The sequence below is a fragment of the Larimichthys crocea genome, chromosome XII (assembly GCF_000972845.2).
Source record: "Larimichthys crocea isolate SSNF chromosome XII, L_crocea_2.0, whole genome shotgun sequence".
NCBI lineage: Eukaryota > Metazoa > Chordata > Actinopteri > Sciaenidae > Larimichthys > Larimichthys crocea.
Genome location: NC_040022.1, coordinates 23560153 through 23583795, shown reverse-complemented (window position 1 = coordinate 23583795; position 23643 = coordinate 23560153). Strand labels below are relative to the sequence as shown.

At 41.1% G+C, this 23643-nt stretch overlaps 1 protein-coding gene across 3 annotated transcripts in view; it reads left to right on the top strand.

Annotated features, from left to right (window-relative positions):
• The window catches only part of prkar1b (protein kinase, cAMP-dependent, regulatory, type I, beta), a 61967-nt gene that overhangs the window by 26404 nt on the left and 11920 nt on the right, over nt 1-23643 (top strand). For all 3 annotated transcript variants that reach the window (XM_019258040.2, XM_010739399.3, XM_019258039.2), the window contains 4 exons: nt 10948-11009; nt 14473-14519; nt 17733-17891; nt 22553-22613. In XM_019258040.2, the coding sequence (XP_019113585.1) occupies nt 10948-11009; nt 14473-14519; nt 17733-17891; nt 22553-22613 (329 nt within the window). The remainder of the gene's footprint in view (nt 1-10947; nt 11010-14472; nt 14520-17732; nt 17892-22552; nt 22614-23643) is intronic.

Here is a 23643-nt window from a genome sequence, read left to right as displayed (position 1 = left end):
CCAAAGTACAACCCACACATTGACCAACACACATTAGCTGAGGACAGAGCGACCCAGCGCCCTACGGAATAGCCCGGGTTGGCCCATGGCCTCCTATTGTATACATCCCGTCGGCTTTGTCTATGCTACCGTGATAGGTTCCAGTGCACAGGCACAGACAACAGTCTTGTTATAGTGTGTTAATTCTCCCATGACGACCTTGTTGGTTTGTGGGTGTCACTCTAGTTGAGTTTCATTTAGATTAGAGGTGCTCAGCCTATTTGCATGCTTGATAAGTTTAAATGTGCGATGAGTTTGCGTTATTGAATTTAGAGCATCACAGAGCAGTATTGCTTTTCAGGTGATAGTTTGTTGTAGACTAATGTAATTTAGTCAACTACAGTATTCACAGAGATTCAACTGTCAGGTGAGCTGCTTGATTAATTGTATTCAAATTGCTATTTGGATTTATATCTCTATGAAAACGTCATGCAAGACAATGATTCTGCTGTATTTACATTAACAGGGACATCTGTTGCATCTCACCACGCGCTCCTAATTTAAACAATTTGCAAGACTGTTTTGCACCACAAGATTGGTGACAGTGCAGAAGCAGAAACAAAAACAGATTTAACGTGAATGAGAGATAGGGAGAGTGATAAAGGAATAAAACATTGAAAAATCTCACGTTTCTCTATGAAAGGAGGGTTTTTTTTTCTGGGACAGATTCACGAAAAAACAATTGACAGTATCTGCTCCCACTCTTTCATAAATCCACTGTGTTCAAAGCCAAAGGAAGGAGCTTTGTTCTTTGTTTGTGGTAATCTGATTTCTGTTCTGTGCTGTAGTAGTATGATGGCATGCCACAAAAGTCTTGCTTCTTGCTTCTTAAGACGTTCCATCAATGAGGAAAACAGCCTCAACTGGTTGCAAGATCCTCCTGTGTAGGAATACACAGACCTCACTTCTTTAGGTTTTAAGTTTGATACAAAAACTTTCATAATATGAGCCACATATAGTGCACACCATATTCGAAAATCTATCAAAGGAGAATAGAAAGGCAGTTTTTTAATAGTTTTTATTGCAGATGTTTTCTCTAAGAATCACGAATGACAGTCAGTCAGTTCTAATGTGTAATGTGTACTGTATCCAGCAAGTCGCCGTACATTACACTTAAATAAATTTTCAAGTTAACAAATTGCTAACATTAGAACATTCCATAGTGTTAGCACATCATACACAAGGTGCTAGTTGGTTGCTCAACACTGACCAGGTCTGCAGGCTGTGTGTCTGATGAAGCTGTCTGTTTACAGCAGGGCAGGCCTTACGTCAGTCAGATGTCAGCTATTGAATGTCAACTATTTCTCTTCCCTCCATGCACCCAGTGCACTTATTACCTCACTGCCCAGAGCACTGGTTAATGAGGTTTATATACACACACATGAGTACAGTGTACAGTTTTAGCCTTAAGCTTTTCTTTGGTGAATAATCGTCTTTCACTTTTTAACATCTAGTCATCCTCATCCTCACCCCTTTCCTCAGCCCCTTGAGCATTTTCAGACTTTTCTCTATCTCTCAGTTTTTCCATATATATATATATATCTTTAAGTTATAATATGCTGTGTTGTGTAAACACCTCTCGGGTTTAAACTCCAACAAAGAACAATTTGTGTCCCGATCTGCTTCTCAAATGCTTATCTTGTTCCTGTGCTTGTCTTCTGCGAGGTGGGAATGAAGGAGGGAGGGGAGGGTAGAGGAAGGCGGAAAGGAAAAGACATGCCCGCGGGACAGCGGCATGTCTTGTGAAGTTTGCCGACGTGTCAGGATATGTGTGTGTGTGTGTGTGTGTGTGTGTGTGTGTGTGTGCGTGTAAGAGTGTAAGAGTGTAAGAGAGAGAGAGTGAGAAAGTAAGAAAGACATAACTCTTGGCACCTGTACAAAATGTATAGGGTTGTTTTATCTGTTTGTAATATAGTATTCAGTTTAATTACTCTTTTCTGTCTCTGTATTCTGGGTGAGGAAGACAATATGTCTGTCCCTCTATTTGTCTATTTGTCTCCCTGATTCTCTCTTTCACTCATTCCAGTGACATGTCCGCTATAGACACATCAGAGAGGTAGGGGCTTAGTCCTGTCAGCGCCTGATCCAGCCTGACCCTTTTTCCCTCTAAGTGGAGGAAGAGCTTGTTCTTTCCTGGCCTGGGGCAACAAACAACGGAGACAGTGGGCATTAGGAAAGTGTGAAAATGTATGAGTAGTGAAAATGTTATCTAAACGGGCAGCATGAGGAAAACAAGTTAGAAAAAAAAAAAGTTTTAGTCAGGTTAGTCAACAGCATAGCAGTCCAATGCGAGAAGGGAAAAGGAAAAAAGGGAGAGACTGCAGGGTTGGACATGTTTGTGATGCTTTAAGGCTGACATCATGGCTGCATCAGCAGGTGGTGTGTGTTGGATCATCAGGTAGGCCTGTAAAACGGCCTTGTCATGCTGAATACACACAGGAGCAGAGAACCTTTATCCATGTTACCAAAAGATTAAGCTAAGTGTGTGTGAGTCAGACTTTATTTTTATCCCTTTTCTTTAATGATACACGAATGAAGGAGGAAATATCTAAGATACGGACCCAGAAGCCAGTTGTGCTGTGTTACTGGTACTTTGCCTGGAAAACTATTCAGCAGCATACAAATAATCCCATGATTTTGAACATCAAAGACTCTGATGCAGCATATATTTACAGTCAAGATACTGTCAAATGTTTGTTCTCTGCCCTGTAGCACATCCTCCTCTCTCATCACATCCTCCTATCAACCGCTGCCTCTTTCTCACTCTTTTCCTCCTCAGACCAGTCCTTTCTTCCACTGCCATTTAACTCTGCCTTTCACCTCCCTGATGCCAACTGGATGTGTGTAGCAGTGTGTGTGAGTGTGCGTTGAATGGGTATGTTCCAAGCAGTAGTCACAGCAGAAGAATGAGGTTGTGTGTGTACAAGCTCTGCATCATTATCACTGCTGCTGTTAAAGCTGATGGCAGATGTTGTAAATACGCATTTTTAAGGCTTGTATTTGTGTGTGTGTGTCAGTGTTTACTTGTTTATGTACAAGTGAGTGTGAACAAGGTGTTCATTAAGCTCGGTCTGGTAGAAGGCATAAGCTGTCTGGTATTCACTGCATCAGCTGGCTGCTTCTCAACAGCACAATGCCCAGTTAAATCTCTCTCTTTCTATCTCTGTTCCACTGACCGTCCTTCCCATTGCCATGTGACACGAGAATATGACTAAAGCACCAGTGCTAGGCACTGAGTATGGTACGGAGGAAGTGATAAGGACAGTTTGCCCTCTCATGAAGTTGGCATTGGCAGGATAGCAGGGTCCAAGGTGCCAGGGCCCGTTCAGTGGTAATTCAGTCTGATATTTTATCTTAGGACTACTGCTTCAATAGGCTCAAAGGTTTCGGAAAAGCTACTGTGTCAGTTAATCTTTCCTTCACATCCCTGCAAGGTGTTTGTTTGTTTGAATCTTTGGCAGTGTTTGTTTCTCTTGTAACCGTGGCTGCAAAGTATATTTCACAAACTCCCATAGATACAGCATTGCTGTAGCTAGTGTTTACAATAGAGCAGTCACAGAAACAAGGAAATAACCTCACACCTCTTTTCCTTATTAAACAGAAAAAATACAACCGTACACCTTCTAAATTCAAGTTTCGCTCTTTTACCGAACTCAGATGAGGTTAATTGCCTTGTTAACTCATCGTAAAACACACTTCTTTCAAATTTGACAGAAACAATATAAAAGTTACTTTCCACTGTTCCAATAATCACCAGCTCTGTTATAGATGAAATGCATCCTTAATCCACTGATTTAGATGTGAAAATAATCTGGTCAAATTACTGTTTTTATCAAATCTGGTGTCTTTAGAGAGAGCATAGATGGATATAATATATAATATTTTGTGAAAATATTCTAAATTAAACCGATATTGATTTTTTAAGTGGCTAAAATACGGCTGCCTTTGTCCACAGCAGTACATTTCTTAACTTCCTTGCCGGTAGTCCTGAGCGTGCTGTCAAACGTGCTCTGCCAGAAATGAGAAAAGGTCTAAACAGCAAAATTAGTTGTTGTTTTTAAATAGGTTTTCTAATGATTATGAGCATTTATTTTCACTCAGATTTTTGTGGATGCTCAACTTTGATATCATACAGTATATGCATTTTTAATATTATTTTACTATATAAGACTCAGGGCAGCAATTTTGACACTCCTGGTCAGTTACTGACAAAGTTAAGGGAATGGTATCACATTGTGATCTCAAAGTGGTCTAACGAGACAATGGTTTGGCAGCTCCTTTCTCCTACTTAATCTAACAGTACAGATGCATGCCTCATTCTGATTCTCAAAAGGCAAAAAGTCAGCAGCTGACAGTTAGACTATATTCACTAAAATTAGTGTCTGAATAAATATGAGCCGAGTAACAGGTCATGCGGTTTTTAGAATTATGCTTCATTTTATTTGAACAGCAGCTTCTATCAGCTAAACACTCTCTGTGTATGTATGTATGTATGTATGTATGTATGTATGTATGTATGTATGTATGTATGTATGTATGTATCCGGACATCTTGAGCGTGCAAGGTGCAGCATGGCTTCTGCTAGAAAATGTAGCATTTCATCACCATATTTCTCATAAAAATACAGATTAGACCAAGTAGATGCTTTTAATTATCTACATAAACTTCCATCTCTCTTTCTGTCCAACTTCTTCTCTTTCTCTCAGGTGGTCTGATTGTTACAGTGCATATAAATGACTTGTTGTTTGTTTCAGCAGGTTTGAGCAGCAGCGTACAGGTCACAGAGATCACCAAGCCTGGCCCTTAGGTGTTTTGGTACTGCAGTGCACACATATTGAGACACACGTCTACACTTTGAGGCCACAGTGCAGGTTTACACCCCTTATAAACCCATCAGGTCCAGGTGTGTGGCTTTAACACGGTGTGCTCCCTGCACGCTGTTGGTTTTAAATACAACTTCCAACATTTAATCACACAGCTTACTATAACTAGACCTCTTTAGACCTCCACGTATGCAAGCGTTAGCCCACATTAGATCTTTGAGACAGAAATATCAGTCCATAGCACTCTTAAACTCTATTAAGGATTTTAAAAATGGTCAGTGCGAAATAGGCCATGCAAATAGACAAAGAACACTAAGTGTGTTTTGGAGCTTATGATGTTTATCAGACCTGGAGTTCGAGAGCCCTGAGGACCAAAGCCAAGAGCAGACTTCAGTAAAAGGCCAGTTGAGTTTTTAGAAAAGTGAAGGTTCTCTTTCTCTTTCCCTAGCCTTGGTCTCCTCTCTCCTCCCACATTGTTGACCATCTCTAAGTGGTCATTGCCACCAGCCATAAACTGTTACGTCCACCTATAAACCTCCAGGACCACCTCTGTGCTGCATGGCTGCCTGTACACTAAGTATAGGCCAGTTTGCATCAGCCCCCACATATAGTAGCACCTTGTAAAATCATTTTAAAAAAAGCAGAAGAGGAACTGGCAGAAGAGGATCGTGAGAGAAATATTTTGCAGTATGTAGCTTTTTCTTTTCTGTCTCTTGCCTATCAAAGGTTTTCGATATTATGCAGACTTTATGATGTGCAAAATTAACTTAGTTTACCAAAAACATCAATTATCACCTTGCCTTTTAGTCACAAGATATGTGAGTGCGCATTAACATTGATTCTTTTTTCAGACGTATGCATGGTAGAATCATTAAACATAAAAATCTTAAAAACTGGTCTAGAACAGAGAAAAAAGTGAAAAAATATATACTCTCATTATTTGGGGCTTGCTGAAATAATTCTGTAGCTGTTGCATTGTGAAACCCCTGTTATTCAACACAACTACTGTACTGCAGTTTTAAAAGTGGGATACAGTTGTGCATCCTTGTGGTGCATCTTGCCCAAGTGAGACAAAACACACACCACTCTTGGAGTATGGAGACTAGTTGAAAGAAATGGGCAGCAGCTGGCACGGCCCTGTCCCTCCAATTTTTGCCAGGTCTCTAGGGAGAGACAGGGCGCGTGCCAAGAGCTTTCATGTCATAAATATCCTCCCTAAATGCTTCAGTGCTTTATAATTATACCTCCTTCACCCCCCTTTTTTCTCTCTCTTACTCACTCTTACTCACCCTCATACTTCTGCCTATTGTCAGTGGTGTGTGTCGGCATGTGAGTGCATCAGTGTGTGTATATACCCATACGCACTTACCAGTTTATGTAATTAGAAAACAAATTTGTTTGTGTCCACACCAATACAGCTCAGCGGAGTCAGTTGGTTGTTCCACTCACTGTGCTCAACTTTAAACTCTGGACATTAAACTAGTCAGCCTCGTAAAGCTGTTTTCCATCTTACTGTGATATAACCATAATGAATCACACAACGGGCTTGTAAACAATTCTGTTAACCTCCATCATCAGTGTAAATCTAATTTATGTTTTCATACCTTTTTGTGAGTTTGCTTTACACATTATGCTGACTAATAACAACTCTTCTCCTGGCAGCCAAACAAAAAGCAGTACTGTTGTGATGTTCAACAACCTGCCACTTTAGGAAAGGTTGTTGAAAACACTGCAGAGTGCATGTTTGCAGTCCTCCAAGAGCTTTTAATTCTAGGTAGACTACAGTAAGTATGAAGCATAAATTCTGTTAAACATTACCAAGTCATTCAAGTGGCGATAGGACTCCTGGAAACATAATATCAACCACATTTCCATCTCATGGCTTAGTTACTTATTACATCTGCAACATAAATCAAATTATCATGAAAATACAGTGTGAACCCATTTTTACCTTTCACAGGTGTTTATTTGTTCTTTTATCTTTTGCCCTATGAAAAATCACTGTAACCTCTTGATTTGATTCTTGTAAAGATTTTATGTTGTTTTTAATTTGCTCTACTTCATCAGCAGCCTTTTTTTTTGTTAAACTTTAGTTTTCATGGTGAAAGATAAATAACACATTATTCAAATTGAGTGTACATTTGGTGCCCTCAGGTCATTGCTCATATCATGAACTGTGTAGACTTTCAAAACAAAGACTATTGTTCTGATTTGCCAGAATCAGCAATCTAAATTACTACGAACTGTGGTAGTGAAAATTAATCCTTCAAGCACTTAAGGCACGAACACTTTGCCAGCCAAACCAATGGCACATCGCAGCCAAGCCAAGACACAACTTGGAGAGCTGGGAAGTTCCCATATGTGGTGCAGTTGTTGATTGTTTTGGTTCTTTCAAAACCTCTTCCACCTAGACGAGTGAGCATTCTGGATGGGTTCCCCATTATGGGCTTGTGTAACTCAACATTCTGCGGCCCATTAATAAACACAAAGATATGGCGGCATGCCGCGCTGTTAAAGTGTCCTTTGGTGTTAATGGCATAATGGTAGTGCTGTGTGTTGGGGTAGTAATGTAAGAGATAAGATGTCTGCTGCTGAACAAATAAACAGCTGTTATGTAGGAGATTGAGGAGAAGGAGAGGGGAGCGAGAAAGGCTGTCAAACGCCAACTAGGAAGAACAACAAGCACTCCAGCTACAACAAGCAGCCCTGATTTTATGTCATTAATGACTGAAATCCCCTAAGCTAACCACGTTTTTATGGGTATTTGAGAACAATAGTCGGCTGTTGCTGCATTGTTGCGTGCATGTGTGTGAGAGTGAAGGCGCATATAAACTTTTCTTATCATTCCCACACAAACGCACATACACATGCCTGTATACATCTTAGTGTGGTAAATCTGATCTGCATTTTCTTCTTTTCAAAAGCCACGGGTCCACAATGAACACAACGGTGCAATTCCGGGGTGTTACATAACGGTTTCTCTTCTTTCTAACTGAACCCATTTTGATTTTCCCCCTGAACCTAGAACCCACTTAGATTACAACACAAGTACCATTATCTCTAGCTGTTAAATACCGTGCTACAAACAAACACATATACAGGCGAATACTGTCTAAATGTTCTGGACAAGGGCTGAGTGTGTGTGCAAGGGGCAATAGACTTTCAAATAGACAGAGAATTTCAAAAAGGAATGATGTCATCAGGGTGTCATTTAGCTTAGTTGGTAGAGCAGCCGCCCCATGTACAAAGGCTCAGTCCTTGCCGTGGCTGCCCAGGGTTCGAATCCGACCTGTGGCTCTTTCCCGCATGTCATTCCCCATCTCTCTCCCCCCACATTCCTGTCACTCTTCAGCTGTCTATCAAATAAAAGGCCAAAAAATATCTTTTTAAAAAAAAGAATGATGTCATTGATGATAGTATAACAGTAATTAACAACTGGACATTTACATGGATTCATTTTTAGTATGTGTTCTTACATGCATGTCTGCTATTAAGAGTGTGCACATACATGTGTTACAGGGAAGTATCTCCACATATCATGCCATGACAGAAGCTTTGTCTCCCTCCCCAGGGTGGAGGTGAACTTCCTAGCCCCTTCAGAGTCTCCATGGTCGCTTCGTCTGTCTCTGTCAGAACAGCACAGCCATTGTTAGGGGGAGATGTGGGGGTGTTCTGCCTTTTCATAAGGTCAGTGGGGCTACAGGTAGCGGAAAGGACAAGATTAATCACTTCATCTAGGACAGGCGGGGAGGGGGCGATAGACCAAGAGATGAGAGAAATAGGTGGGGCAGTGGAAGAATTAGAGGGAAGAAAGGGGTAATTGAGAGGGGAGAGGAAGAGAAAAAAGTTATCAAGAACAGACAGGTAGGAAGTGGATGAAGAAAGGGAAAGAGAGACAGGTAGAGACGAGGGGAAGTAATTACCTGCATAAGTGTCTTTGTTGTGCTCACTGATGCATTCAGCGAGAGGCAGGGCAGGGAAACTAGAGGTGGTCAAGGGTAATTACCTAAACTCAGGTTCGCTTGCCTTTGATCCTCTAGTTATGGCTGTGTGCCTCAGCCTCAGTCATGAGCATCCTGCTTAGCTGCGTGATGCATCATCATCATCAGTACCATCATCATACCAAGTACAACCTGTCTTGAGTTACAAAGCATAGACATATATCTTGATATCATGTTAACATCATTCATGATACAACATAAAAGTTAATGACTTGTGCATGCTGATTTTCCCGTGGTATTTTTATTCAAATTTCTTCTTTTACTAAGGTAATTACTTTCATAAACCGCACATTATTAGTTATACGTGACCTGAAACTGACTGCACCAAAACTCCCTGAGTAAACAGACTCCATGCCGAGCGCAGGTGGTCACAGACGTGAGGAGAGTTTAGGGCACTCCTGCAGATGTTGCTCTGACTAATCACCATCAAAGCATTTGAGTTTGCATGTCATATGTGACAGTGCCAGTATGCGTGTTTTCATGTGCTTAAATATGTGTGTATGTGTGTTGACATGCACAACTGAGTTTACTGGCTGCATAGTATCACATCTATATGTGGAGGATGTGTCGTATATGAGAGCACCTAAGTGAGTCTGTGCATCTTTTAGCCTTTTGCTTGTAGTGCACTTCAAAGACGGAGTGTGTTTTTTCGTACACATGCATGTGTGTGTGTGTGTACTGTGTGTCCTGGAGTATGTGTGAGTCAGTGGCCAGCTGCATCGCACAGGGCCTACCTGTGGGTGTAGTTGGCCCAAATCCACCTTCTCAAGTCTGCTTTTTATTCAGTGTCACATAAACAAATACCAGCAGGGTCCGTTCATTTCCAAACCACTCAATAACATCCTCAGATCTCTCTCAAACATCTGTTGACTTGCATTTTTTTTTTTCATGCAAAGAAACACTTTTATGCCTGTGGTGTGCAGCAAGGTGTGTTTGGTTGTGTAAACCTTTTCATTTCTGAAGTTCAACACCCACACATTATTTTGTAGAAACCTGCATGTTTTCATAGGCAATATATACTCAAACGCAGACAGACTGGTGCAAACACACACATTCAGTGACATAGACACATACGGGAACGGGCTCATACTTGCCCCTCATTCACTCAACAGGTCTTGTATCTCTTTGATATGCCTGACCCTCTTTTATTGTTTTTTCTATATTTCGCTATAAGACGGGTGGTATGTAACTGATTAGATAGATAAATATACCCTGAAGGCAAGAGACGGGCAGAGAGGAGGAGAAGAGGAAGGATACTGTGTTTTCTCTTGTCCCAACACATCTCAGCAGTGGAACTTTAATCTGCTGAGGCTTCATGCATTTAAATGGCCCGATTAGGAACAGTCTAACAGGCGCTTTCCCTGCCGGGCTGAAACAGAAATTAAGTGCTTAGGCACAGCCATCATTTTGTTTGTTTTCTCAGCACCTCTTTCGAAAGATACACTCAGAGATAAAGGCTTTGATCGTGTGCTGAAACAACACAGCGTCATGTTTAAGCTTATGTGCAGTACTAATATGATGTAAAGATGCAGAGAAAGTGGCTGAATTTTTGAAATGCTCTCTTATGTTTGGTACTTGAATTCACCCTAAATACCTGTAGTAACAAAAAAATGTGTTTTTGAGCCTGATGAAGAACAAAACTGTTCTGTGGATTTGATGGACTATATTCTCACTGGCATATGCTTGTTCTGATGGTTTAAACTGAAGACAGTGTGTATTTGTTTAGATCAATCAATCAATCAAACTTTATTTGTATAGCACTTTTCATACAAAACATGTAACACAAAGTGCTTCACACAATAGATGTGGATGATGATAAAGAAATCAGTCGTATACACACTCAGGTGGGAGTTTGTGTGTGTGCGTTTTGTGGGGTCATCCAGAATTCCCAGGCCTGCCCCCTTGACCGTGGCACCTGGTGATAGACTTCAGTCTTTTCCATCATGCCACCGAAACAAACTCTTGTGAGTTTCAGTATGTTTGTGCGTGTTTGTGTGTGTGTGAGTAATGCACCATAATAGTAGGTATGTTGGTAATAACTGTGTTCTCTCTTCCTCTTCCTTCTCTGTCTCTTTCTCCCTCAGTGACATATTTGATGCCATGTTTCCAGTCACCCACATTGCAGGGGAAACAGTCATCCAGCAAGGTATGTATAAATGTTTGTTTTGATGAATTTATGTAGGCACAATAAATCCTCATAATCCTAGAAGGGATGTTAGAGTTTATAATCATAATTGCATAATTGTGGATATAGATTTCATCCACACAGCCAATTAAGTACATAGGAAAACAATTCAACATTCTCATTGATTGCTTTTGATGGTTTTAGACCTTTTTTAAATCACACTGTGTAGTAGCACAAAATGCTGGCAGACTGGGTGAAGTTGAATATAAATCAGAGGGTGTGGTGATTAATAAATTCAGTCTCGGCGAGTCACGGTCATACCTCAAATGAAAAAGACACATCTCCAGGAAATCATGTTGTTGTCTGGAGCTGCAGAGTGGCACCATGTGAACACACAGGGTTGGAGCACTGCCGGTGCAGGTTATTGTGCAACCACAAACATAGGGCTCGTTACCTCAAAGAATGCATCTATTGCACTACCACTACTCACGTTTATTTTGTTCCCTCCATTTTCTTCTCTGCATTTCCTCCCCAATCTGCAACAGATGTGATGTCCCTCTCCACTGCCTAACCACAGTTGTCAAAGCTGTCACTCTAGACATCCCTGGACTTTGAAGGAACACAGAGCTTAGCAGGGCCAGACTCTATTTTTTCAGTACCCCCCTCCACTCAAACTCAGACATGTTAAATAATATAATTAAAACACTGAAAACACATATTCTCACAGGCAAATACCCGCTTTCAGATAATAAAACGTTCACAAGTTACACTTGTGGAACATGCCATACATACACACACTCACTTAGACATTGAGTGAAGGCTTTTGGACACAGACTGGATCACACTCACTCATTCACTCCCACCTACTCTAGACAACATCCAGGAGTCTATCAGTCCTAATTTGGTGATAATAAGTCTAGCTAACTTTGCAGGGCCCCCAGTCCCAGACAGACCATTGTTATATACACTATAGAGTGTGGTATACGGTATATACAGAGCTGATGTCATTGCTAATGTCTGGACTACTGTATAGCTTTAAAAAAAACACCCCTGTTACGGACCCATCACACACTATTTAGACACAGTTAGGAGTTATTGACTCTGTGGCTCGAGAGGTATTTAAACAAAGAAAGAATTTCCTCTATCATAACGTGCAAAATGGAGTATAGTGATATTTTCACTGTAATCTATCGCCCAATATAATATATCAAGCTAATTTAATCTGTTGTGCCTATCTAGTTTTGCAGTCATATCCGGTTGGTTCTAAAAAAAGGTTAAATGCTACACCAGCATTGTAAGTAAAAAAAACACCTGAGGATATAACCCGTGTTTTCTTTCTGAGCAAAGAACCTTAACAGTGTGTACGACAATTAGCTTGTGTTGAAACGAGGCCACACTGAGTACACCATCCTCCCTGTGTGTGTGTGTGTGTGTGTGTGTGTGTGTGTGTGTGTGTGTGTGTGTGTGTGTGTGTGTGCGTGTGCGCGTGTGTCTATGTGTTTGTGCACGTTTTGGTCAAATATTTGCTTGGACTCTCAGGCACAGGGGAATTGGAAGGCTGCAAAACAAAGACTTGAGGACCAAAGTGATAAAAGACAGGAAGAGTAGAAGAAAAGAAAGACAGAGCGAGAGGGAATTGAAAGAGAGATAGATGAGATGAAAGAGAGGGAGGCAGAGACGGAGAGAGGGAGATAGGAGAGGGCCAGGTTGCAGCAGGTTATGTGTGTGTGTGTGTGTGTGTGTGTGTGTGTGTAGTGTCTCCACTGGGACAAACCATCAGACAGACAAGGAGCGTTTTGTGTGACAAATAGGGCTATATGATTAACGAGCACTCTCCACTCAGTATTAATCAGCCGTGTGAACTCCTGTGAACTTTACACACAGGGCACTCTCAGCCTTTCAACTCTTCAGGTGAACAACACACAAGAAAACACGCTCATACACCTACAAAATGCACACACACACACACACATACTTGTGTCATGTATAGCAATGCATCATCACTCGCTTGTTCCTTTGAATGCATATATATCTTATTGTAAGCGGTAGCTGCAGAAACAGGTTCACAGTGCTCATGTATGTGGCTGTCCATCCTTTTTAATAATTTCCCTTGAGCCCTATGTAACAGATAGCATAATTAAAGGACCGCTCCACCATTTTTCAGCCTTATCTCCAGACTAGATGCTTTTAGTGGACCTCAACCAACCAGATCCCATGGCCTGCTTCAAGGTTTAGGGTTTGCTTTGAAAGCACAGCATACTCCAGTCCGCAGACCAGACAACATTTTGAGTTGCCAGCCTTACTCATATAACAGCTTCCTATCAAATTAGTTGTAGCTGAAATAGTAAACAGAAGTGCAAATAATTTTGGCTGGAGCCAGTGATAAGAAATGTTTTCTTACTTGTTTGCCACAGTTGCTTATTTTTTCCCCTTTGGCAAGCAGACATTATGGAAGGGGGGCATTGAAATGGGCAGTGTGATCACATCTTTCCTGACAAGCACACAAGCTTTAAACCTTTTCTGCTATTTCTATTTTCTGCTGGTGCAATCCTTGGGCCAAAAAGTTTAAACATTTTTGGAGCTGTTTTCTACTCTTAGTCAAGAAATACACCAAAATGTCAAATTATTATTTTGTAATTTGTATAGATCAACCAAAGAATACATAACATGTGAATTAGTGAGATTTAAAGGGGCTGGTAGGCGGATTTTGTTTCCAAGCATTACAGCTTCATTTGGCCACTAGCATGGATGTACACTTTGTAGCCTTAGTTTTGTCCACATTATCTGTTTCTGTTCAAAAAGAAACACATATCTCAACAACAGGACTACTTCCTAATAGCAAATGTGTGTCTGTATCCATTTTCTGTGTAGAGTGGCAATGTATAAGTATTGTATAGACAGACATTAGTGTGAATACTATGAATTCATACTGAGGTGTTTTAGTTCTGCATGTTCTGGCACCTCTGCTTCAGAATTTCCACTATTAAGCTCCACAAGCAGCGATAATGAGCACCACTTTTGCTGCAACTTTCTGCTGGTGAGAACCCCTTTTCACAGAGATATTGGCAGGCCCATACATTCTGGAGGAGGCAGTGGCATCTGTGTCTGCTCTACTTTTAAAGACACAACAAGACAAAATGATAGCAAGACAAAGAGTCAGTTGTTCTTCTTAGGAATGGAAGTTGAGAAAATGTGTGCCTATGTATGTATGAATGTATGTGCAAGTTTCAGGACAGAGAAATCCTCTTAACTCATTTTTGTTCCCCCCGCTCACAGAAAGTGGTATTCCATGTGTTTGACAAATGAGTTTAATCTCCTAATGCATCCATTTTGGTTTAATGGTTTAAAAATTCACCTTTGAGAACTTAAGCAGGAGGTGGTAGTAATAGGAACAGTAGGCTTTCCTGTTGGCTCCACAGACGTTTCCTGCTTTTTTTCTGCTCTCTCACAAACTCCTGTGTTTCTCTGCTTTTCTTCCCTCCAGGTGATGAAGGCGACAACTTCTATGTGATTGACCAAGGTGAAGTGGATGTAAGTGGTCAACATGGAGACACAAGCATACACACAAAAACGCTCATTCATTTTCTAATTTCTTTCATTATAAGGTAGACTGACTAAAGCAAATTATTCCAAATAAAGGGGATTCCAGTAGAATGGAGTGTGCCAGTGGGTAGGTCATAAGAAGGATTGTGACTTAGTGGGAAAATCCTGCCTTCTCCACTCATGTTGAGACAATGTTTCCTACCTAACAATAGACAGGTTGTATTGGATTGCCCCCATGTTTTGTTCTCTTCAAAGTTCGGTTCCATTCTGATGACAATCTGAACATGGCGCTATAGAGTCCAACGTACTGTGAAGGCAACCAAACTAAGGACTTTTGTCTTTTGTCTTTGCAAGCCTGACACAGAGAGATAGAGTTAAGTGGAGAGATAAAACAGGAGCTGATGGAAAGTTAAACAGGAAGTGACCTTATCGGCTTACAAGCGTTGAACACAGAAAAGATGGGTAAGTGGAGAGAGGCTGGAAGTTGGCAAGCTTGGCTGAGCGTGCCGATATAGACAGCCCACCTGAGAGAAGGAAGTGTATAAATACTGAGATGGTGCCTTGATAGAAAAACTCTTACCCAACTTTGTTGCTTTGATGCAATTTGTTTTGGGTCATGTCTTGCAAATGTGATTAGATAAGTTATGCCGCCTATTTCTAGACTCTGGTAAAACAGTAATGGGCTGTGACTGTTTTCTACAAAAGGCTACCTGTGTGCACATCCATACCTCTATCTAAGGTAGGTGCAATATAGGAAATTTAGTAAGAATAGAATATCAGCACATTACATCATATCTCCCCAACTTTATCAGGCAGAACAGGCCATGTTTCAACCTTGAAACGAAAATATTTTTCACAAATTGTGTGGATGTTCTCTTATTTCTCTTTCTCTCTTGCCTTATCACTTTAGGTAGTATTCAGATTTCTAATGTATGATAATCTTATTCTCACAATAGAGGCTTTTTAGTGTGGAACGTGTTTTTTGATTTCACCTCTTATCAGTCCACTTAACAGTCTGTGGCTTGTCCCTTTTTCCACCAGACAGCGTGTTGAAACCACAACCGACTGTTCTAGTTGGGTGTAAACAGTCCTTACAACTCTCTCTAAGCTGTATAACCTTAACCCAGACCATGGGTTGGATAAATGTTGTTGTTTGCAGTAGTGACATATTCTAGGCTGATATTTGATATTTATTCTTGTCTCTGGCCCAACTTTATGTTGTGTTGTTTACTATGTGCTCAGTCCAGCAGCGGCAGCATCACTTTGTTTTGTTTTTTGTCAGCTTGCTCTGGGCTGGGACTTCTACTTCTTTCTATCTGCCATTGATGAATCTTAGGCATTTGCACCCACAACCAGGATCCTATCATTCCTCACACAAGTTGGGGGAAGACCACTATCCTTGGCCTCACCCCGACACTCATCTGTGTCTCTTTCACCTCACCCTACAATCCACCACCTCTATCTCTACAGACAGCTGCTGCCTTCCAGCCACAGCTCCAACATTAAACTACTTGAAGCTCAGTGCCGAGGTTATTGAAGTGTGGAGATGTCTTTCATTAGACAGGGGTGTAAATCTGCTGGCATCCCATAAACTGTGTGAAAGCTGACAACCACTGCCACTGATGTAAACACCCCTTCATATCTGCACACAAATGTATTCACTTACAGACATTGGCCTGTAGCTATATGGGTGAATCACAAAGGAAATTAAAGCTTTTATTCCAAAATGCGAGATGATCTTGTTGTAAAAAAATGTTTTTCTATTTTTATTTAAATATTAAGTATCTGGTAACACTTTAGTTCACTCTATTTGGCATTTATAAGTAGGATAAGAATTTAAAAGATGGTTTATCTTAATAATGATTTAACTATAACTTCTCTGGTGGGCAACCATAACTGTAGACAGTTAACAAATGACTGTATATTGAATATATAGCTTAATGGGCATGCACAGAGTAACACACACCAAGTAACGACAAACAGAAATACACAGCAAAGCTGCCTGTTCATTCACCTTCCAGTACTTTTGATTTGTTGCTTCTTAATTACCTCCAGGCACACACAGTTTACTGTAGGTATTTGCAAATTGAAATTTCTGTGACAGCTGTGAGACAGTCATTGTTCAAGACTCAAATTGTTTTCAGTCTTTTTCATCATGAACTCCATTTTACCTTCTGCATAGTGCTGATGCAATACATGTGTTTCCAATTTCAGTGGGCCACCATTTCTGCTAATTTTTGCTTCAGCGTTACTTGGATACCTGTTCTAGTTAGGATGGGATGCTGTTTTTTTTAGCATTTCAAACAGCTCAACTTGACCAGGAGCTATATGGAAGTGTGTGTAGAACCTTATGGGATCAGTTGCACAACAATGAAGACTGAACAAAGGTCTGAAGATACTTGAGGAGATAAACGGGAAACCGTGTAGTGAAAAATACTATTACCTGTATGCTCTGATGTAACACTTTTGCAACACTCATATGATTGTTCCTGTAAGCTTGACGTAACCATAGCCAGCACTCCTCATTTCTTTGAAGCCACCCCAGTTTATAGTGAAGGATGGGTCCCCTGTGGTCTACTCTGAGCCTTGAATAATAGCTTGCAACAATTCTGGCAATTCACAGCCACCGAAGGGATAAACCCTTTCTCCCTCCCTCTCTCTCCTCTTTTCTCTCTGTGTTATTAAGTCAACAAGATAGTGGATAGTGTGTCGACAGGTGAAACCGTAACGGCCCCAGAGACAGCCTGAATGAGTCTCAATGAGGTTGTATTGTCTGTAGAGCTATAGTGGCTGGCCTAAATAGAGCTGTGCATGTGTGTGCATGTGCACGGAGGAGAACATGCAAGTGCCTATATGTGTTTTAGATCCTGGGAGTAGACCCACAAAGTCTTCCATAGCTTTCTGTCCTCCATCACTCCCAAATCAAAGGGAAGGTCCTAACAAGACAAGACAGAGAGAAATAAAAGGGATGGATGGAGAGATAGGAGGGATAGAGGGCCTTTTAGAAGGTCTTATTTCAGGGTTTAGTAGGGATCAAATGCTTAGGGACAAGCCTAGTGAGCATATCAGACAGCCTGGAAACTGAGAAGAGGGAGTGAAGTGGGGTCTCAGGATGGTTAGAGATATTGAAATGACAAAAAAAAAAGCATTAAAGCTCATATAACACTTGGTCAGTCACTCTGTTTCTTGTTCTGTCTGCAGGTATATGTGAACGGCGAGTGGGTGACCAGTATTGGAGAAGGAGGTAGTTTTGGAGAGCTGGCTCTGATCTATGGGACTCCCAGAGCTGCGACCGTCAAGGCCAAGACTGATCTTAAACTGTGGGGCATCGACCGAGACAGCTACCGGCGCATCCTCATGGTACGACATACTTCAGCACAACTTTAGTATACACTTTGAGCTAGGGTTCAGCTCCCAGTACATACCATAGCCCAAGCTAATACTCTGTTGTGACCTGGTTTGATGGGGCTGCATTATCTGGACGTCATGCACATTAGCTCACTCACAAACATACAGTATTCAGTCCGTCGTGAGATCCGGCTGCACCACAGAGCACAAGAAAAAGTAACAGTAAAAGCAGCTATATCAGTGTCGCCACCTACAGGCAAAAAAAGTAGTAGGTGCTGCTCTTTCCAACCTAAAAATGAAACACCACTGGGTTGCATCAATTTCCAGTGGATGTTGGATACTCTTGTGGCTCAAAAACAACAAGTGTTTGAATACTTAACCATTAGACAAGTAAGCAGAAGTGCCTGCAGAAGTAATTCCTAACTTCCAATATACTACAAATAAGAAAAATGTGCCGGCTTTATATATTTTGGCTCGTGCATTGCACCTTGTTAGTTTCTTCCTTAGGAGAAAAAAATCTGGTTAGTAGCCTCTGTCTTCTGTCTCTGAAGTAACAGGAGGACACACAATGACACTTTACTTTTCCCATTATGTGACAGAAAATGTTCTCCAGTTTACAAAGCTGTTATTTATTTATTTTGCTGTTATAATGTAAAATACAAAACTCCAAACGCAGACACTAGAACGCAACACAGAAAGACTCTGAAAAAAAGACTATGAAAATAGTAGTAGACTGTCTACACTCTTATCATCTGTGGTCCTTTACTTACGCAATATTTTCTCCCACTCAACCACTTAAGACTCCTTAAACACCTAAAACAGTTGCTTTCATTTTTAGACTCAAAATATACACATGTGTATTCACACACACTAACAAACTACCTCTTCCACCACGTAGCCTCCCCTTTTAATGTCTCTAGATCTGTTGCTAGATGAAGAAAGGGAAAAGAGGAAAAAAATGGAGGGCTGAGGAGGAGAGACAGGGTCAACACTAATGCCTCTATACACACCTCCCGCTCCAGGAGCTTATCTAGCAGGAATGTCTAAATGTTTAAACTGGAAACACAAGGTGCTCTGCCCTAGCTGTCATACTGGTACGCACACACATTTTGGGTGCTGTCAGAAATACTAATTAATGTGTGTCTCTATATTTCCATCCCCAACTAAATGTGTCCTTAAATGCTCCTAACACTTCACTTCAGAAAGCCTCCAATTAACCTTTCAAACACCAATGTCCATCTAAGCCTTCATCAGCAGTGGGCTATTAGTTAGTTTTCTGCTCTGTGTCAGTCTGAACCCACAGAGACGGAGGAAATTCTGTGTCTGAACCTTGCAGCTCAGTGTAATGTTGGCACTGGGCTGCCCAGCACTCATGTCACCTCTTAAGCACATAGTTTAACTGAGGGCACAGTCTGCCCTGGTAACCTTTCATTTGAGAGGATTCTGTCGGTCTCTCTCTCTCTCTCCCTCCTTCTGGCTCTCATTCCTTCGTTTCTTCCAGCAGCAGCAGTAGGAGGGGAGATGGGGTGAAGCAGAATTCAATTATGTGAACCTGTAGTTAATTATTGCTGTCAATGATTTGTAAAGCTGTTTTTATAAAGTGTGGTATTCTGGCAACGTCCTAGGCCAACACAGTGAGCATTCTCTGTGTGTCTAACTATGTGTGTGTGTTTCCCAGTGAAATTATGTTGAGTGCCTGTGTCTGCAACTAGTTAGTTAGGGACTTGGGAAGGTGTGCTGCAGCCACCGTCAGTTTCATTGTTTGCACATCTGCTTCTCTCTTGTCCTCCTTCTCTGCCGGATCTCCCAATTGTCAAATTAAGAATTTGTACATTTACAGTCAAGTAAATAAGTTGATACATTCTTGAGCAACTATATCTGAAAAAAAAATTGCCAGTTGGTGGAAAATTTTGTTTTTATGTACATCAATGATGTGTTCAGCTATTCATTTTTGTTGATCTAAAAGTTCACAAACCATTATGCCAATTTATTCTTTGTTCATTGTTATATACTGTACTAAATTTCCCATTATTTTTTAATTGTTCTATTTTTGAAAGTAGAGCTTAATTAAAAAGCTTTGTAGATTAATCAAGGAACTGATTGCCAGACGATTAATTGGCAACAAGTCTGATACTGATCAATCTTTTCAGTTATTTAATCAAGCGAAATGAGCAAATTTTATGGTTTCAGCTTCTTAATAGCGGAGATTTCCTGCTCTTCTGAGTTTCTGAATTGTGAATTGAATATCTTTGCATTTTGTTAGTTTGACAAAACAAGATTTAAAGGACTTTAAACTTTCTTCGAAATGATTTGATATTTCCATTCATCCGTTATTGAAAAAAATAATTGCATGTTTGCACATACCTCTGAAAACAGCCCTCTAGATGATCTCACCACCCAAGGGTAAAAATGACACATACTCATTCCACAGATTTAACCACTGAGCACCCTGATGACATAATATCGGTAATCTTGTCATGTAAAATCAGAGCCAAGGCGGTCCTTCAAAACCACCTTAGCCTTCACCTCCTCCTCTCTTCCTTGTCCAGAAGTGCATTTAGTAAACAATGTAATATAATTCCCTGTGATAAATACACTCCCTGCATTGTGTACCCGCCAGTCAAACAATACCCACCTTGTTGTGTCATCTTGGTATTTAAACACGCACAGCTACAGACAAAGCCATTAACAAACTGACGGACCACTGTCAACAAACAGAACACAAGACGAAATGAGACAAGGAGAAATGATACCAAAAAATGAGGAGGGATGTGGAAGGCGGGGGGTGTATGTGTTTCGCATTGGACAGAGATGAAGGGGATGGTGATGGAGCGTAAGGTACAGTTGGTTTAGTCTGGCTTCGCGCCACACCTCACATCTTTGATGATTCTACCTCAAAGACAGCGAGCAGACACAGAGGCTGGTTCATCTTTAACCATGGGAGGAGCAGACACATTAGGGCTAACAGGACTAAAGGAGTTTTCTACGTGAAACATGTGCTCAGGCCCTCCCAAGTAGACAATAAGGTTAGGGACACACGCAGATAAAAATAAAAAAAAAAGAATGCAAAGAGAAAAAGATATGTGCACCAATAAAATAAATGATAACTTGAAATTTTAGAATCAGAAATTTAGAAAAGTATCATTTTCATTCCATCTTAGCCAGTGAAGCCTTATGTTGGTAACACTGTTCTGGCCCACCCAGCCCTTCTTACACCAGTGGCATAAATCAGACCTGCTGTGTAATGTAGTGTTAAAGTAAGCTTTTAAGCTCAGCAAGCTTGTCTGAGGAGCTCTATGGGGAGGCTATGAAATCAAGAGACCAACTCAACATCTCTGTGGAGGCAGAGCAGTGTATGTGTGTGTGTTTGTGGATGCGTGTGAGATTAGCGTAGAGTATACAGTACATGTGTGAGCGTTTGTATTTGCTTGCTTAATGAGCATGAAGTTTCGTCTCTGCAGAGACAGCAAAGAAACATAAGTGGCAGAACTAAAAACAGACTGCATGCTCCACACACATGCACGCGTGCAAACACACACACACACACACACCCGGCTCATTTATCCAGGAGGGAGGCGATGCAGGCTAGAATTCCTTTAATCAAGTTGTTTACGATTTTGAGTTTGACGTTGGCTCACTTGGGAACATTTTCTCCCCTTTTAAGACAAAATGTGAAATTATATGAAATTAGAGGCAGCAGCATGACTCAGGCACTTATGCACTAAAGACACCCCAAGCCTCAATATATCATTTCCATATGCAGAGGCAGACATGGGGTGGACAAGATCGTCTCTCCTCACTTTCTCTGTTTCTCTTTATGTTGCCGCTCGCTCTCTCTCTCTCTGAGTGGTTCTGTGCAATGAAGGAGGGGGGCAAAAAAGGAGAAATGCCGTTTAGGGAAGGGGGTCCTCTGGGTTTAGACTTGTCAGGAAGCACCTGATGTTGATGGCAGAGGCAGAAAAGGGGAAAGTCCCCTGCCTGGTGGGTGGGGTGGGCCACACACACAGACACACATGCAACGACATTAACACACAAGTCATACACACCTTCATTAGTGTGACTCCATGAACTATGTACAGTATATGTCTACACAATTAATCATCATGTAGTGCAGGGATTTGCATGTTCCCATATTGTATAGTCTTTAAATTTGGTAGTACGGATGTTTCTTAATTTTTGAGCCTTAAAGAGTAGTCGTGGCATATAAAGTGATTTTTGTTACATACAACCAGTGAATGAGCAAAATAAAAGTTACAGTAAAAAGAAAAACCTGTGAGTTCAAACGAAAAAGAATCGACCATATATAGTAAAACCAAATAGCAAGAAAAGTGCAATAAATCTTCTGAATATCAGCGTGCATGGATCACTCAATTTTAACTAAATTTTTTCAAGACGCTGGCTTAGTAGCAACTTCCCAAAGTAGTAATTACTCGAACATGCTTTTGTTTGGATTAAAGCCAGCATAAGACCTTTAGTTGCTGCTAATTTACAGTGTTTTTTTTCTGTTTGTGAGAATAGAATAAATCAGCTCTGTTTCTTGAAACCAAGACGTTATGATCACAGTATTTTTGCAGAATAATTACAATGATCATTTTTATATCAAATGCGGATCACTGCTATGCAACTAGAGAGCGTGTCTTTTGGTGAATGTCTATCCTCGTTTTGTCTTGCAGGGTAGCACACTGAGGAAGAGAAAGATGTATGAAGAGTTCCTTAGCAAGGTCTCCATCCTTGGTAAGTCTATGTATGAAAGTGTTTCACGCAATTTTGTTTGAGGACATTTCTTTGTGCTTTACTGTTTATTTCTGCATTCATGAAAGCAGCATATAGTGCATAGTTTGTTTGCACGTGTATGCCATGTTACGCATTCATTTTAAACACCAGGTCAGGGAGTCCAGAGTGCAGGCAGTTAAATCTACAGAGTTCAACATATACTGTAGATTAGCACACATAAACACAGGCGCACGTTGTCACACAAGGCCCATAGCTGAGTAAGGTCTGTGTGTACAGTCCTAATCTTCTCACACAGTCACACTGCAATCTCTCTGTGTGGACAATTAAAGAATAAGGAGTTAAGCTAAGCCCCTCTTTTCCTGCTGGAATTTGGATAACACCGGCCTACATGGGCCATTCAGTTTGGAGGAATGGCAAATGAGATTCATTCAGACTTTCAAAACGAGTTGCAATTGGAACTGACGTCTCATCCCCTTCCACTTGATCGTGTGTGTGTGGTGTATAGAGTAAGGCCATGCCCCCTGTACAGAGTTATTAGCTGGCTGAGTAAACACATACACTCAATTCAGGTCTTAGGAGAACATCCCTGCGAGATCCACTCTCTTTTCATTCACCTCCTTTCTTCTGCATCTCCCTTTTTGACAGCCTTGTCGAGGCCTGTATTCAAACGCCCGCCTCCCTCTTGGAAGTGCTTTTCCTCGCTTCATTCCTCTCTTGTCGCTCCGCTTCCCCGCTCTACCTCTTTGAATTGGAGGAGGGGTAGGACGCGGGAGTGTTTTTGTTTGTCTTTGATTTTTGAGATAGCCACGAAATTGGGTACAAACCCTTGATGTCAAGGAGTGAAGGGGGAAAAAACAACATGTTCTTTGTCGTATGCACACAGAGGCTTCAACATCCCAAAAGGCAATTCCCTGTATGTGCACTATATATGTGAAGCAAGGTGATCCAAGTGGGTGCAGGCTCTGCGGAGCGTGAAATGTAGGTTCTTTAGTCAGCACGTTTGTGTATCATGTTACGTGCCGACCTGTTA